The following is a 17,146-nucleotide window of genomic DNA, read 5'->3' on the forward strand; positions in this document are numbered from 1 at the left end:
TTGGAGCACTTCTGAGTTATAAAGCTGCAGTAAGTGGTGAACATGTGCCACAGCCTCTGAGAGCTTTTCACTTCTCTGTCACAGCCATGGTGGAAGTTCATAGCAAGTTAATTTGGTTTCTTGGCAACAGCTTCAGCCTCGCAGCACAACACAGGCTGACACCATGGGATAAGGGGCAGAATGTCCTCCCTCGCAGCGCAATCGCTCCTCAAATTTCAAGTCTTTCCCAGCCATTTCTGTCTCGAGGTGTTTTTTTAGAGCCTGCTGGACTGTGAGCAGCATCTGCTTGTTTTCAAATGAGTCATGGTGCAAATCGGCCGCAGCACAGCCTTGTATGTGCATAACAGGACTGACCGTATGAAACGAGTTCAAAGAAGGCATGCGGCATGACCAGATCATTATCAAAGGTCAGGGATCCCTGCTTGAGTCGGAGCTTGTTTAGCCGTAGCGATGTTATATATTTATGTTTTTCTTGTCTTGCACGGTAGTTTTAGCATTTTAACAAATATGGTCTTTTTCACAAAGACATAATTGGTAGAAACAGCTTTACACAAAAAAGAAAAAAAAAAGTGTGTGAGTCAGTCATTGAACATTACAAAAAGCAAAATCCCAGTAGAATAATATTTAATTTCAGCCTTCTTTCTGCTGATGCTTTGCAGGTTAGCCCCAGGGGTGCTGTTATTTCACCTGCACAAAGCCCGGGCTTTTTCTTTCATAGACATTCATTTTATTCAGTTTTCATGCTGACATGTAGAATGAAACCAGAGGCGTGTTTTCAGAGTAATAGCGCTGTGGTCTCGCTTCAATCACAGGACATCTTAAACCCCGGCAATTCAGACATTCTCTTCCTGCTGATATGAAATCAACAGGATCCTGGCACGCAGGATTCACTTTAAGCAAAAGCAGCAATTCTCCTCAAACACCTTTTGCTATCAGCTCTTTCCATTAGTTTTCCCAACTCCTATCTTTGGCTTGTGTGTTTACTTGCCTCGCTGGGACAGTGTCTCTGCTGAATTCCCTGTCTTGCATCTGTCCTGCTGGAAAAAACAACCTAATACTAATGAGATCCTCCTCTGCGGCCCTTGGGATTCCTCCTTCGCTGCAGGAACTTCCCCCTCTGGAGAGGATGTGCATGCATGTGTGCCATTCTCACATGGGAGGTCTGAGAAAGCATATCTGGCATGTGTGTGCAGGTGTATGTGCATGTGATTAGGTTTCCTGGAGAAGTGGATAGTGCAAAAACAACATGGCCTTCTAAGTCCCGCTGGCTGGAGTGTGATGGAGAAACTTAATTTCCTCCTGTTGGGTCTTTTTCTCTCTTGGTGTTATAGGACACAATCAGTCCAGCTGCTGCAGAATAAAAGCTACATAAAGCATTTTGACAGGCCCACTTAGGAAACAGCACAGATGCACCAGGAATGCGATGCAACATCTCCCCCTGCTGGTCTCATAGCTGTCATTCAGTTTAATTCCACTGGCCACTACATCTGTATCTTTGCAGAGTTGAATTGAACAAGAGCTTTCTGTTCACAGCAAAGAGAAAGCCGTTCCTGCTGGCAGAGCTCATTCAGTGTGAAGCATGTAAAGGGCACACACTGTTTTATCGGAGCGGGTCATCTGACAGCGTCTGTGTTTTCAGTGTCATTGAAACAGCATTCTGTTATTGTCCTTATGTTCCTAGATTATGATAAGAAATGACCTCATACAAATAAATTCCAGTTCCCCTTCCTTTTTGTTTCCTTTTGAAATTTCCCTTTCTTTTAATTTTGCGACACCTTTAATTCTAGTTAAGTAAACTGTAATAAATCACGTTGGGACTCTTGCAAAGAGTTGCTTGTAAACTCAGAGGACTTGACCGTACAGATACAATCCAGGTCATGGTGCTCTTGAAGTTCTTGGAGTGAAGGCAACTGGATTTGTTTTAGGTTTGTGAGGACATTTCTCCCCTCGTCCAAGATCTTCGTTTCTGAAAACTGGCAGAGTCCCAAGTATTTAAACTCTAGTGGGATTATCCCCTTTGGAGGTGGTCCTGGGAGTTGTTGACCCACCCTGTTATAATGTGGGTGATTAAGGATTCTTCAGTCTGCATTTAATCATTAGTTGTTATTAATCTCTTTCACAGTGTGTCTTTTGTCCCCTCTCCCTCAGCCAATGGCCCCGCCCCTCCCTGATCCTGGTTCTGCTGCAGGTTTCTTCCTGTCAAAAGAGAGTTTTCCCCTCCCACAGTCACCAAGTGCTTGCTGATAGGGGGTCGTCTCGTGGTTGGGATATTCTCCGCACGCCCGAGTGGTTAATTTGTCTGAAATGCACCTGTTGGCATCAAACTATGTTGTCTTTACTATTTTGAAAATAAACATAGGCTGTGTCTCAATTCAGAGGCCGCATTTGAAGGCTGATTACGTGACAGCGATGCGACGAAGGCTGTCCCAATTCGAAGACTGCTCCAAATGCGTCCTCCTTTTCCCCAGATTTGAAGGATGGGTCGGGCGTATCCTTCGTGGCCCAACATATCCCAGAATTCATAGCGCCGCCCAGCCAATTCGTTTCCAACAATGGCGGCAGCACTTAGTTGTAATATTACTCTTTTCAATACTTTAGTAATTAAATTATTATTCATAATATTTTTATAATAATATAAAAATACTTTTCAAACGCGGCAATGGCTGAGGAGCGCGGATAAAAAGTTTGAAATATTACTCTCTCTGGGTCACAAAATAAACTTTTAACATATTTTCAGGCGAGAAAGTAGCTGTGAAAACCTCAAATATCTGCTCGGTTTATCAAGACTTCACATATTTGTAAAAGTGCTCCGGCGTTTTCGGAGACATCTGTTACCCACCAGCTCGATAGCTGACCGGGAGGTCGAGGGTCACTAGAGCCGCCGAGAACGGCGAACTCACGGCACATTGTTTTCAACCCCCCCCCCCGCGGTCTTTGGTTACTCAGGTTAAACATGATATATAAGTCACTTAGATAACTTAAAAATGTTCTTGTTTGGCTTTTTTCAGTGTTTTATTTGTTCCTGAGTAAATCGGTTTGGCTGAGATTAAAGTTCTAGTTTTCACACAGCTGAATAAACGTCAAACAGAAAACTGATTAAACAGAAGTGTGAGACGGTCGAGAGTTTACTCCAGTGTCCTGTTATATTTTAGATAGCAAGGAGCAGATGGCCGAGTTTATTAAACTCCACCGAGACAGCGGTGACGCAAATCTGAAGGTTAGACCGTCCAATTTCACAGCCTCGCACTTCCGGCCTTCACGGTCTACGTGGGCTGGGCCCACCGAAGGATGCAGCCCCTGAAGTGAGACACAGCTATAGTATTCCAATCATCTGCTCATTATTGCCTTGTGCTTTTATTTACATTTCGAAGAGTGTCCCAAGTGTTTGCAGTTTCCAGGAAAGGTTTATGTGGGGGGGGGGGGTGTCTCGCACTGACAATCATCCATTTAAACAAAAAAGCCACAGCCTCTGAATAAATAACAAGATAAATAATCTTTATTTCCACGTCTTTGTCATTTATAAAATTATGTGTCCACAATTAATATTAACAAGGCAACACAGAGAATCCTTTTAATTTCTCAGAGGTGGAGGTCAGGCTCTAGAGGCGGGTTCACTAGTCAGCTGTTATCCATCTCAACCTGATCGCTCCTTCACTGTTAGTAAAGGAGGTTAGCCTTTTATAGACTGCGGAGGACTCCGAGTACCATGCTGGAAGAGCTGTGCAACGTCCCGAATGTCAGATCTGAAAGGGGTCTCTAGAGCCTGCATCACCACCAAGCCCTTCAATGTACACTCATGAAACTTCATATCCCAGGATTCATCACTGCTTATCGCTCAGTGTAAACCAGACACTGTTCGTTCACAATTTCTTGAGTATCCTCACACCAGCTAGCTATCACTGAAATGTTCCATGTCATTGCCACTTATTAGCGTAAGCGTTAATCTCGTCTATCCTAAACACGATATCATCATATTCTTCTCCCTACAGTAAAAGACACAAAACCCCACAAGTGTAAAAACCAAATGAAAACATGAAGAAACAATCTTTCTATTCTACAAGAAAACAAAACAAATAATAATTAAAAAACAAAAACAGACAAAAAACAAAGGAGGTCCTTAGATACCATGTGCTCCAAAGAAAAAGAAAAACATGAAGTCTTGTAAGTCCGTCTCTTGTTGTAAGTAGGTTTTCATTGATGCAAGTTATCAAAAAGAATTAAATATTATATACTGTATAGGTTATTATTACAGTAACAAGGTTCCATGCGATCGTTTTCTCAGCGTCTGTACAGAGTTGAGGATTCAGTAGTAAATAACAAGGCTATGCAGACCTATAGTGCCAGCATGTTACAGAGCCTTGGAGATCTGGGACAGGGATGTGGAATCTGCTGGTCTGGAAAGAGGTGCCACATTCTCACGGTGGTGACGGAAAAATCATGAAAAGCTCAACCTTAACATAAAGGCTGCTTTATGTCAAGTATAGTCAAAATCCAGCTTGTGGTCTATAGTTAAAGGACTAGTCCGCACTTAAAACCTATTTTTTAATATATATGTAGATAGATATTAAAACTGGTGAGGTGTTTTAACAAACTTTATAGTGTAATTTTTTTAAAATTTGCCTCGTCTACTTAAGTCGATTTCCTACTGTGCATTCCAAGAATGACCCCAGAGAGCATGCGAAACTGGAAACATCTATACTTTGGCGAGCTATTCCCTGGAGCGAGAAAAAAAACAACCCCATCACCAAGCAACAAAACGAGTGTGTAGTACAGCTGCATACACTACAGTAAACAGCTGCAGACTGGATGCGATTGTGTTGAAGGGTACATTTTCTGCATCACACTGAAAATAAGTACTGGGTTTGAAATGCTGTCTGAAAACGAGAAAGGGGGGAAAAAAAAGATCTGCACACTGTGTTGATAATTCCCAGTTCAATTCATCCCCCCAAAAAAAAAATCTATCATTGGACCCTTCCTTAAGTCCCGTGCTGCAAGTAAAAGCCATTTTTAATATGAATATAGTAATCGTTTGGTGCGAACACAAAAAAGAAAAGAAGATCGCTCTGTTGTAGAGCCTCTTGCTCCAGGATGAAGTTTACCTCGACTGACTTCTACCCAGCTGCTGTTTTTGGACAGCTCCCCCAAAGTGTGCACGCTGAAAATTTCATACTTCGGATGGCCAAAAGTTTTCTAAGGTGAACGGCGGCACGAGCCTCAGCTCAGGTTGTTTACTGTCCTCTTTCAGATGATCACCATTACCTCTCATCACCACATGTATATGACCACATACAAGTGGTCAGAAGAGCACCTCCAGGGAGAAACATGAAACCGGCTGTCGCACTGAGGTACACAAGAAGATGGCCTTGAAGGGGAGCTCAGCTAAACTTTAAGCTGTTTGTTTTTTAATGGCTGTAGTGCTTCAGTGTTTTTAAACAATCACTGCAGCTCTACCTTTAAACACACAACAGCCACAACATATCATTGCTTTAATAAATTAAAGTATGAGGGACACAGTGTGCAGATTCCCATTTTTATTCCACCTATTCAAAGATTTTTTTTAAAAACGTGTACACTCTCTTCTCTGCAGCATGTGGAAGCAATAAGAGTCCAAAAACACAGCTGACCCAGTCCACAGAGCACCAGGGCCCCACACAAAACCCAGAATTAAGACTTAAAAGACAATCCAAACCCTGCGGGTTCATTCAGTCAAATACATTATTATTATTAATAATTATAAAATACCCAAATGAAATGCTATAGCACTGAGAAAGCAGGAGGAGCTGAGGGAGCAGCGCACAAAGCAGAACAAGAAAAACAAAAAAAGCCACATTCAGAGTCTTTAAGACTTCACGTGATCAGTATGAGAATCACGGTCCGGGCACGCGAGTGTAAAGTGGTAGTGATGGGTAAAAAGCTCATTAAAGGTCGGCAGAAACACATTCATCTGGACCACACGTTTAATGTGGAGGTGCAGTGGGCCGTGTAAGGCATGGATGTTCAATGTGCTTAATATATACACTGTTAATGTCCACGTGACGCTGAGACGAGCCACTTACTTCTCTAACTTACTTTAAACTACATCATTTGTGCGATTGAGACTAAAAAAAAAAGCCTATCACATCAAATTAGACAACTTTATTCAAGTAAGGCTATAATGCACACACACCTCAGCGCTGGTTCAGGGTGTGACACAGCTGAGTGAAGACAAGCCGCATGATGCAGGAACCGTGAAGCATCAGTTTCCCGTCCACCTTTAACCTTTACATGAAATGACTCGCAGAGATTTTCCAGTGGCAGCAAAGAAGCAGAAGGACATTATAGTGAAGCTAAAGAGGGCCAGCTAAGTGGGCTGGATCACAACTACTCTACTGATATGCTGGTTTGGTTGCTGTTTGACTTTTTAAAATTTCGTTTCTTTGCCCAGTGTGTGAGCCGACCTCAGCCCCTCGAATTTAGAGCCAAAGGAAGCAGCCAAGCAGCGTAAAGCTATTCACACCTTTAGGCGGAGCGACACCTCCGCACCCCAACCCGACCGAAGAGCCCGACAGAGTCACGACCCCGGGCCCACAGCTGCCTCCTCACACAGAGAGCGAGAAAGAGACGGAGAGAGAGCAGAGACAGGCCGAAGGAGAGGAGTCGAGCGTAAAAGACAGAAGGGTGATGAAGGAGCAGCGCTGTGACAAACTGGCCAGAGATACAATCGTGTTGTGCTGATAAGGCCAGAGCTGGCTGGAATTCACTGCCAGTAGTGTGATGGCAGAAGCCTGGGCAGCACCTCCTGATAATAATGCTTCTGTGGACACGCGTGGGTACCGTGGCTCTCTCCTCACAGCGCCTCCAGGCTGTTTTCACCTTCCACATCCTTTCCTTGATGCTTTTGCTTTTTTGTCAGTGTGTCCATCAGATTCTTCTCCTCTCAGTCTCTCTTTTGGTCTCTGTGTTGATTTTAAAACCCCAAGTCCCACCCCCACCCCACCCAGTATTATCAATGTCTGTTCCCCCGTTCTCCCCTCTCCTTCCCTCCCCCCAGAAGTCCACCACTATGTTTGTACTGTACAGACAACAAAAAAATGAGCAGAAACCTTTAAAAAGCAGAGCCCTGGGCAGTTGTATTTTTCTTTTCTGCAGTTGTTTCTTGCTCTTGCAACTATAAAGACAGGTCTGCATCCGTCTGTGTCCTCCCACACACACACACACACACACACACACACACACACGCAGCGTTGACCTGCTCATACACTCACACAAAGCCATGCATGCAGGAGCACAAGCGCTCTCGCTTTCTCACACACTCATTCTCATGCAAGCCCCGCTCATTTCTAGTGGTGGTTTGTTGGACATGCAGAAGTGGGGAACGAGGGCAGGGGAGAGAAACGTTTCCTAGCTCAAAAATGGGAAGAGGGTAGCTGTGTGTCTAACTGTGTGAGTGTGTTGAGGGAGAGGTCTTAGTTCAGCTGCCATCTCCTCCGATACTTCTTCTCCTCATCACCTGCCAAAACACAAAACAAAACCCACAGGCTTAGAACACGTAACCATCGGCCAGCAGGCAGGTTCGAATGGAGACGGAAAAAAGCAGCACAAAGAAAGTCAAGTACCTTTTTACAGAAGGTGAGACTAAAAGAGTTTAGGCTGATTTAGAAATGCAGAAGAGAAGGAAAAAGAGCAGAACAAGCATCGTTAGATAGATTCGTTTATTAATTTAAAAAAATTGCTTATTAAATTAAAAACCGGGCCAGTAAGGCTTAACATACCTTCCAGATGGTTCCTGGATAAATATTTCAAAGCCTCATCCAGTAGGATGACTGGGAAGGAAATCTTCAGGACCACAGTCCACTGGGACCAACGCAGAGGGGTCACCTGGAAGATGAGCTGAAGGACAAGAGAAATCAGACGATGATGTTGACAAAGCTGCAGCAGAAGCCTTTTCTAACATGCGAGCTTAATATTTTGTAACTATTTTGAAAAATGCAGACCACAAAGACATCAGCCTGCAAGAAAACAATCAAATGGAGCCATGCAAACCTTTATTAACACCTTCTGTCTGACTCACAGCATTTCTGTATTTGCTTTTTGCATGACGCTAGCTATGAATTTACCTACATATAGTTTCATTTGGCTGTTGCATTACATTAGACTTACAGCGCCATCCTACTTTTTTTTGCAGACGACAGACAAGTTGTGTCATCACTGGCAAAAGAATCAGCCTCATAAAACACAGCTTGTGAATCTAGGCCACGATACAGTGCTGAGGATTATTAGCGTGCAGCGGTTTTTTTAAAAAGCTCAAACAGCTGCGTGTCCTGTGTACTCACTGGCAGAGGCTCGACGTAGAGGATTAAGAAGTGGAGGGAGAGGGAGAGGATGATCGCTCCCAGCAACCAAATATTGACCCAGGGAGGCATCCTGAGCAGGGACTGGTTCTCAGACAAACTGTAGAGAGAAGTTTAAATAGATGAAAACATGCTAACATTTCATGTTGCAAAAAAAAAACAACTGATGAAAATATTCCAGCAAGCTGCATGAAAATTAACAGATGTGCCCGTGTTAGGCTGGACCATCTTTGGACTCCATCTGTGGTGATCAGACCTCGTCAAGTTGGACGTGCATTTCTTTCAAAACAGAGCTAATGGCCCTTCATAGCTCTGTTCAATAAAGTGTCATTTCTCTTCTTAAGATGTGCGGTTAAGCACATTCACCAGGTGGAGGATATAAAAACAAAAATCAGTCCTTCAAACAGTGAACGGAGCTGATGTTTGCACGCATCATTCTTCCTCAAAGGGAGCTCTGTCTCGTTGAATGACAGCGTCGCTTTCTTTGAGTAAATTTCTGACGTTTGTGACATTTAAGGCTTGTTTACTCTGACATCAGCTCTGAAGCCGACTGACCTGTTGAGCGCGTTGAACATTTCGATGGTGACCAGCACAGACAGCGCCATGGTTGTGGGGTAGCGAGATTCAAACACCTCGCAGTCTATTTCTTTGAACATGGGGTTGTCCTCAGTGCACTGCATGAAATGTCGCTGTGAAGAGAGAGACAGGCGGGGTTAGCGTGCACTCGTGCATGTGTGTTGACAGGATGCCACCAGGACCTCTGCGACCTGGTTTGATGGGACTCGGCTCAGATTGGGTGGGGGGCAGCTGCCAAACCCTGGCTTCATTTCAGCTCTGCATGCAATCAATCCACAGAAATCTTAATTCTCTTTCTATGCCTGTCCGCTGCTGGGATCATCAAACGTTACTGCATCAAACAGCAGCAAATGAAAAGAATGCATAGAGGTGGGGTAAACAGTATTACAGGAAACAATACAGCTCATGTTCTCCTAGGGCAGGAGCTACGTCAGATAAACTCTGTTTTTCAACTCACCAGCTGATAGAAAGACACTTGTGGGCCCTCCTCATCAAACAGGTACCACCATGTGGCTGCACTCACTGTTCCCAGACCCACATATCCTGCAAGAAAACACAGACATACATTTATATTTATATACACAAACAAGAGATGCCGTTTCTTATCTGTGAGACACAGCCAGATATTGATAGACGCAAAGTCACAAATTTAATATTATACAGACAAAGTGTAAGGTTACAGTTATTCAGTGTGCTAAGAATAAAATGTAATAACCTTACAAAGGAGAAGCTGTTCAGGAAAATAAACATGCTGGCATGAGTGACTGATTAGAAAAAAAAACCCACAAAAGATGCTAGGCCTACTGACAGCCACCGTTTCGGACCCATAAGGCGCACCGGATTATAAGGAGCAGTAAGCAAAACAAAACACTCAGATAAGTCAAACTTTATTCAACTCATTCTTCTTGCTTCCTCCACTTCTGTACCATTGATTCATTAATGCTGAATTCTATCACAGCTGCTCTATTCCCATGTTGTTGCAGTATATTAATGACTAACCTCTTATTGTGGATGGATTATCTCAGTTGTTCTCCTGACTGAAGTTTGGTCCGTTTACAGCATCCTGCCATGTGATTGCATTTGTCCCTAACCATCAGGAACCCTCACGTTAACTTTTATCGAGTGGAAAAAAGTTAGCGTTCATCCTCCAGCTTCACTGTGTTTATGCTATGCTAACATAGCTGTGTCGCTAGTTATCACGTAGCACATCATTATATACCAGCTAGCCCAACTTCAGTAACCCTACAAACGTCACTGCTGTTTAGTTTCCTTTCTTCATTTATGTTGGAAGTGATAGCAGAGCTGTAGTTTGAATGTTTCAGAAATCTCTCAGAACATGCTATATCATGTTTAGGTGGAAGCTAGCAAGCTAACTTCCTGCTAACTGCTAACTCTGTTAAATGTAATAAATCCTGTTTTCATGGATGCCTGGATGTTAAACTTAATTGTTACACCTGTTAAAGCATCAACGCTGATCATTTTATTAAAGATGAAAGAATTTAGACAGTTTTTTCCTCTCAGTGATGCCGCAGTGTTCGTTTGACTTTGGGACCTGAAGCTGATGAGTTTAGGACCCAGATTACTCCGCGAGGCTCCTGACTACGGTAGCTGTAATGCTCCAACAATCCATCAAGCGGTGCGGCTTCATAGCTTAGCAAAGTCGTTATGCGTCCCACATAAAATGGTTTGAGGTGAGTAAGCACAACCAGAATTCATACACAAGGCGCACTGTCGATTTTAGTGCGGAAAATTATCGACGTTAACTAAATTACCATCGATAAAGTGTTAGAAAATGCATCAAGTTGTTCTGCTCTTAGATTTAAAAAAAGGGGCGCAGGTGCACAGAAGCTCTTTGGACAGCCCTGTTTAGGAGATTAATTAGGTTCATTAAAGCCTGTATGTGAAAATAATCTGGCATATACTATATATACTATACTGTACCTAGTATCAGGCACTGATGTTATTTATATACATAATTCTGCATTCATGTCACACTTCATTTGTTGTAATTCCACATGCATATAACATTCACATGTAGCACCTGCAATTCGATCAAAGTGACATTTTCTAAAAGTGTTTCCAACAAGAGCAAGCAAATATGGGCGTGGCACTTTACGCACTGTTTTCTTACCCTTTACTGATTTAGACAGCTATGGTGATCAGCAGCAGGACTGGCAGCTGCCACAGTAACAGTACCACAGCATCATATCCAGATGGGCTGGAGTTAAATGCTGACACATCGTTTAAATATGAAGTGTCTTTTTTACTCTCTTCTTGCAGTAAATTTGCATTTAAAGCTATTTTCGCTTTATCTATGAACTGTCATCCAACATAATCAAATACTGGTCATCATTAGGCCGTTCAGCCACACATCTGTTTTCTTCCACTGGAGAAGGAGAAGCCTGGAGTCTGTCTCAGCTGTTATTGGGCGAGAGGAGCGTGACGCCCTGGACAGGTAGCCAATCAGCAGGGCTAACACACAGACACAGTCAACCAGTCACAATTTAGAATCACCAGTTAATGTTAACTCATGCATGTCTTTGGACCGTGGAGGGAAGCTGGAGTACCCGGTACCCATGCACCGAGAGACTAAAAGAACCCTGACTGGATTCAAACCCAGGACCTTCTTGCTGTGAGGTGACGGTGCTAACCACTGCATCACCATACCACCCCACATAGTGACAACTGCACAATCATTTATTCACGTCTGAGTGAATAATACCTCCAATGGCCAGGTATCTAAAGAAGAGCCAGCCAGAGATGAGTGGCTCCTTAGGGTTGCGGGGTGGTTTATCCATGATGTCCAAATCTGGGGGGTTGAAGCCCAGGGCGGTGGCAGGCAGGCCATCGGTCACCAGGTTAACCCACAGCAGCTGGACTGGAATCAAAGCCTCGGGCAGACCCAGGATGGCTGTCAGGAAGATGCTGCAGACAGAAACAGGAGAGACCCACAAACGTCAGCCGCACACAAAGACAGTCCCCTGCCCGGCAGCTGCGTCTCACTGCGCTCTTGTCTCACCACACGACTTCTCCCACGTTTGAGGAGATGAGGTATCTGATGAACTGCTTCATGTTGTTGTAGATGGCTCTGCCCTCCTCCACAGCAGCCACGATGGTGGAGAAGTTGTCGTCAGACAGCACCATCTCAGATGCTGACTTTGCCACAGCTGTACCGGATCCCATGGCGATGCCGATCTCTGCCTTCTTCAAGGCCGGGGCATCGTTCACACCATCACCTGTCTGCAACCAGGAGGAAATACCTGGATTATTACGTGTCAAAGAACAGAGGGGCACTAAAGGAAACGTCAACAGTATCGTTCATTAAAAAGTGTCTCTCAATAAGACTTGCTTATCCTTAAATGGTCCTTACTTAGAGATATAAGCTGAGCATTGAAACTTGGCCATCAGAGTGTCCAACACTGTGACAGTACATGTATGTCAGAAAAGAACAAGTCCACTCTCAAATACCGAGCCCACACTCATTTTTCATGAAGGATGACTCGCTCAGGAGGCCCAAGTTTAACTAGCAACGACTCTAACTCACTGTGCAAAGGCTCATTATCTTTTCACACCATGACGGGATTAAACTAAAGCTGTGCAGGAGCGATATTTATCTGTCGAGGCAGGGCCTGAAAGCAGCTTCAGACTGCCGTGAATGGTGAAGTGAGTCTGACGGGCAAATGGTGATATTGTTGTTTCCCTCCCGCGGATCATCTTCTCTTCTGAGACGCGTGTCAGATAGGAAGCAGCCGAGCGGACCGGAGATGACAGTTTGTGATAGCGGCGTCTGAGAGAGCAGCCTCACAGAGACCTGGAACATGTCATGCCTCACTGGCTTCTCCTCATGCATCTTTGACAAGTCATTCAAACAGCGAATGGCTACAGGAAGGAGAAAGGCAGCAGTGCTGTGCCACTGCCACAAAAAGATGCTGGAACACGCAGGTGTGTTACTTGTACGGGGTTAGTTTTCCTTACCATGGCTGTAATCTCGTCAAACGACTGCAGGTATCCGACGATCTTGGACTTGTGAGCCGGCTCAACGCGGGCAAAGCACCGTGCCCGTTTGACGGCTTCTCTCTGCGCCTCCTGCGGTAGATCGTCAAACTCGCGGCCTGTATAGGCCTTTCCCGTCACGTCCTCGTCCTCTCCAAAGATGCCGATCCGTCTGCAGATGGCCACGGCCGTGCCCTTGTTGTCCCCTGTGATCATGATAACACGGATACCTGCCTCGTTGCACAGTTTCACTGAACCGATCACTTCCTTCCTGGGTGGGTCGAGCATGCCCACACAGCCAACAAATGTGAGCCCCAGCTACACGGAAAACAAACAGCGTCAGGGTGGTTAGTTTACGCAGGACCACATCAGGGACACCTTTCTGTTACTGCTGCCAAAAAACATCAGATCCAAATTCTTCCTAAACAACAAAGAAACTATTGGAGCGAAGAACAAGTGTGTAGAAAGTGTAGAAAGTACTAAGTACTACTACTACTACGCAAACTAGTACCCAATCGTCTCATTAAACTTAACAAAGCCTATTTCAATTAAATGTGGGAAGAAAAGGACTTCTAAGCTGTGATGTTTGGATAGAGAAATCTTATGGCGTACCTCATATTCTACAAACTTGCTGGAATTTTCCAGCTCCATGTTTTCCTTGCGTGGTGGAGTATCGTGCGTAGCCAGCGCCAGGCAGCGCAGGGTGTCCTTGCCCGTCCCCCATTCTCTGATCTTAGACATGAGCTGGTCGCGCACGGCTGGTGTCAGCGTCACCTTTCTGTTTCCCACCCGTACATACTCGCACCGCTCGATCACGCTCTCGGGCGCACCCTGAGGGGACACAATGCAATTGGCAAAAGAAGAACATTAAAAAAAATGGTTCAAATGAAATGAAATTTGTGTTTATCTGAGTTCGTGTTATTCAACCATGCCTTGATGAACATCTTGCTCTGGGACCCGGGCTTGACAGGGGTGCAGTAGACAGACATGGACTTGCGGTCACGAGAGAACTCCAGGGTGAACTCCTTCTTCATCAACTGTTTGATAACCTGACAGATGAAAAAGAGGGCAAATGCTGACATGGCAGAAGAAAATGCAGAAAAAGAAGAGGGGGGGGATAAAGTGACAAAGAGCCAGAGACTGAGCTAACTAGATGTGTTCCTGGTGGCTGACTGAGAGGTTTGGCTGAGCTGCTGACAGCTGAAGGATGGCAATCAACCACCTCGGCAGGATGTCTGGCTTCTGCCGCTGGTGTTTAATGACAATGGACCTGTATGAGGGTGGCTGGCAATAACAGCTGTGCAAAAATCATCAAACTGTGATTGTAAAGACGAGCTAAAGAAGAGCAGAGTTACTCAGGAACATAAGAATCCACCTAAAACCAACCCTGCATGTCAAGTCTTGTTCTACCAGTAGGTGTCCCTCTAGAGTCAGAGTGTGTACTGATTCAGCCAGATGACTGTGGTGCACACAGACACACACACACACACACACACACACACACACACACACACACACACACACACACACACACACACACACACACACACACAGACACGGCTTCTAACAGCTGACGGATGTTGAAATCCATGAGTGTGACAAACCTCTTCTCTCTATCAAACAGAGTTTGGCACACATATTTTCTGCCTCTTTCTTCGGCTCTCTAACTCTGTATGTGAGAAATTTAAGATCATCTCATCTAAAACTTTCTGCAGATTCCTGCTATTGTAAAGTAACAGTTCACATTTATCCATCTATTAACCAAGACCGTGCAGGAGCTCGTTTCAGAGTTACAGTTAAAAGGAAAATAAAACCCTGTAATGAGCTCTGCTGTTTGCTGTTGTTAAGTTTAGATTAGCTTTATGCAAAGCTGTTAAATATTTGTCTGTGTGTGTGTGTGTGTGTGTGTGTGTGTGTGTGTGTGTGTGTGTGACTTTTTTTAGACTCACAAGCAAACACTCACACCCTGAAGTCAAACATTTGTTGATCATCAACTATCGTTTTTTGTTTTTTTAAATAAATGGGTCGTCCTTGTGTGGGACACTTCATCCTTACCTGCTGACTCATCGTCATCATATATATGACGTGGCACAATGTTATAAGCAGGCTCCTCATAGGCAGTGCAGCAGTGTAATTACAGAAGTCCGCAGATGTTGCATCTGCAGGAGTTTTTTTTATGTTTCCAAAACGTACAAATCTTTGACTGGACATTTAAAGACCAGTCCACTGATTAGCTCACCTGTCTGACTCACAATGGGCACACTCCAATAAATGAATACATAATTAATTGAAAAAAATTTGGGTTGACTGCCTTGAAAAAAGTAATGTGCTGTCAATACTACTTACAGGGTAATATCTGTTCTTCTTTATTACTATAAAACAGAAAGGTCCCTAAAAAGTCATCTGGTCTACACATCTGGAGTCAGCCTAAAACTGACTTAAAGTGTGAGGTTTTTGGGAAACCCACGTCCCCTCATCAATATGGAAATTCATGCAAACGTCTGCTCCAAAATCTAATTGGATCATCTACTCCATATGGAGCACTGAGCCGTAAGAAGCCTATGAAGTTTGTATCGTGTCAGACGTGTTCTTAAGAACACGCCAAAAGTTGCACAGAGGCAGGAAGGAGCCGCACTGCTTGTGAGTTTGATATCAGGTCTACAGTTTGAGTAGGAAATCAAGCTTAAACAGCCTTAAGCAGAAATGAAGAGAAACCTGCTGAGGTCTGGTTAGCTCAGCTCTTCTTACTTGTTTCATCTCATGTCAGCAAGACTTCACACAGCTGACTATTAAACCACCATGTTTGCTTCTCGTATGCAGCAGTACTCGTCTTTAAATGCACATTAGGATCATGTGGCAGGGGCAACTTACTGAGTTGCAGGCACCGGCACGCTCCACCTTGGTGAGTCCAGACAGATCCGTCTTGAAGACATTCATCTTCTCGACCAAGGTGGTGAGAGCTGTTTCTGTGGCCTCACCCACCTTCTCATAAACCCCTTTGGCCTGCGAGAGAGAAGAAATTCATCAAAACACATTGATCAGCTCTTCCTTGGACTGGTTTTTGTTTTTGTTTTTTGTTCCATCTCCCTCTCCTAACCCCTAACTGGTCACGGGAGATGGCCCCGCCCCTCCCTGAGCCTGGGTCTGTGGAGGTTTCTTCCTGTTAAAAGGGAATTTCTCCTTCCCACTGTCACCAAAGTGCTTGTCGGGATTCATCCGACTGTTGGGTTTTCTCTGTATTATTGAGGGTCTTTATCTTATGGTGACTGTTGTTGTTGGGGTTTGGCGCCAAATGAATATAAAAAGCATTGAATGAAACTGAAAAAGTTCAACATTTGGTACACTTGTGTTTACTACAAGCATTAAATGTTAACTATTTGTGGCCAACTGCTTTAGAAGCAGACACTTCTGTGGCTTCATGTTCGTTTCCATGGAGTCAAAATAGCTCAAGACTGACTGGACAAACATGCTGAAAGGATATCTGCAAGTCATTCGCCACGACCTCCACCATAGCGTTTGAGTCATGCATGCAAAGTGGCTTGCCCTCGCCAGCAGTAAGCCGGCAGTCAAGATGAAGCAGTAACGGCACATCGCACATCATTTGCTTGTGCGACTGGCTGTAGACGGGAATTTAACACCTCGCTCCCCTCCAGCATTGGCTCCTCTGCAACTCTCTTGTCTCTCTCCTGGTTTGGCTCAATCAGACTCTTTATTCAAAGTGTACAAAATTAGCGGACAAACAGCCATTTATGAGAACAGAAGCAGACTGTCTGTGGAGGATACGTTGGAGTTTAGAAGTGCTGTATGCCTGGCCTCTATCCTCAGCATGGTTACCATGATACCATGGCGATGACAAATAGGTGAGAAAAGCAATTCAAACCAGAGAAAAGAGATCATACACCAGAGTAAAATTAGCTCAGTTGGGAAAAAAGGGAAAAAAGCAAAAAAAGCAGTGTGTGTGTATTTAAGGGCTAATATTTATGAAAAATATCATTTGTGTAATTCTACGTAGAAAGTTAGACCGATGGATCTGTTTGGAGCTTAAAAGTGTTCAAAGTGTGTGCTAATGACCTCGTTATAGTCCAGTGAAGAATCATTGCACATCGAGCACACAGTGGCCAACTCCATAAGTCCATCATAGTCTCCACACTGGACAGGCTTGTTGTCTTTGAGTCTGAAAGAACGACACACACACACACACAAAACGTCACAGTTCGCTCCACTGCACACACGGCAATCTCACCAAT

The 17,146-nt window shown here is 44.3% G+C and overlaps 1 protein-coding gene across 4 annotated transcripts in view; it reads right to left on the minus strand.

Annotated features, from left to right (window-relative positions):
- Nucleotides 1-3,474: 3,474 nt before the first annotated feature.
- Nucleotides 3,475-17,146, minus strand: part of atp2a3 (ATPase sarcoplasmic/endoplasmic reticulum Ca2+ transporting 3) — a 43,196-nt gene continuing 29,524 nt past the window's right edge. For 3 of the 4 annotated variants that reach the window (XM_031748092.2, XM_039618105.1, XM_031748094.2), the window contains 12 exons: nucleotides 16,971-17,073; nucleotides 15,771-15,902; nucleotides 13,832-13,948; nucleotides 13,512-13,730; nucleotides 12,882-13,217; nucleotides 11,926-12,146; nucleotides 11,629-11,831; nucleotides 9,364-9,449; nucleotides 8,886-9,019; nucleotides 8,313-8,430; nucleotides 7,752-7,869; nucleotides 3,475-7,489 (listed from right to left, as the gene is read on the minus strand). In XM_031748092.2, coding sequence (XP_031603952.1) covers nucleotides 7,446-7,489; nucleotides 7,752-7,869; nucleotides 8,313-8,430; nucleotides 8,886-9,019; nucleotides 9,364-9,449; nucleotides 11,629-11,831; nucleotides 11,926-12,146; nucleotides 12,882-13,217; nucleotides 13,512-13,730; nucleotides 13,832-13,948; nucleotides 15,771-15,902; nucleotides 16,971-17,073 — 1,831 coding nt within the window. In that variant the 3' untranslated portion in view covers nucleotides 3,475-7,445. Of the gene's footprint in view, nucleotides 7,490-7,595; nucleotides 7,630-7,751; nucleotides 7,870-8,312; nucleotides 8,431-8,885; nucleotides 9,020-9,363; nucleotides 9,450-11,628; nucleotides 11,832-11,925; nucleotides 12,147-12,881; nucleotides 13,218-13,511; nucleotides 13,731-13,831; nucleotides 13,949-15,770; nucleotides 15,903-16,970; nucleotides 17,074-17,146 lie in introns of all 4 variants that reach the window. The other variant, XM_031748093.2, reaches the window with a different exon arrangement.

Source organism: Oreochromis aureus, linkage group 10 (assembly GCF_013358895.1).
Source record: "Oreochromis aureus strain Israel breed Guangdong linkage group 10, ZZ_aureus, whole genome shotgun sequence".
Taxonomy (NCBI): domain Eukaryota; kingdom Metazoa; phylum Chordata; class Actinopteri; order Cichliformes; family Cichlidae; genus Oreochromis; species Oreochromis aureus.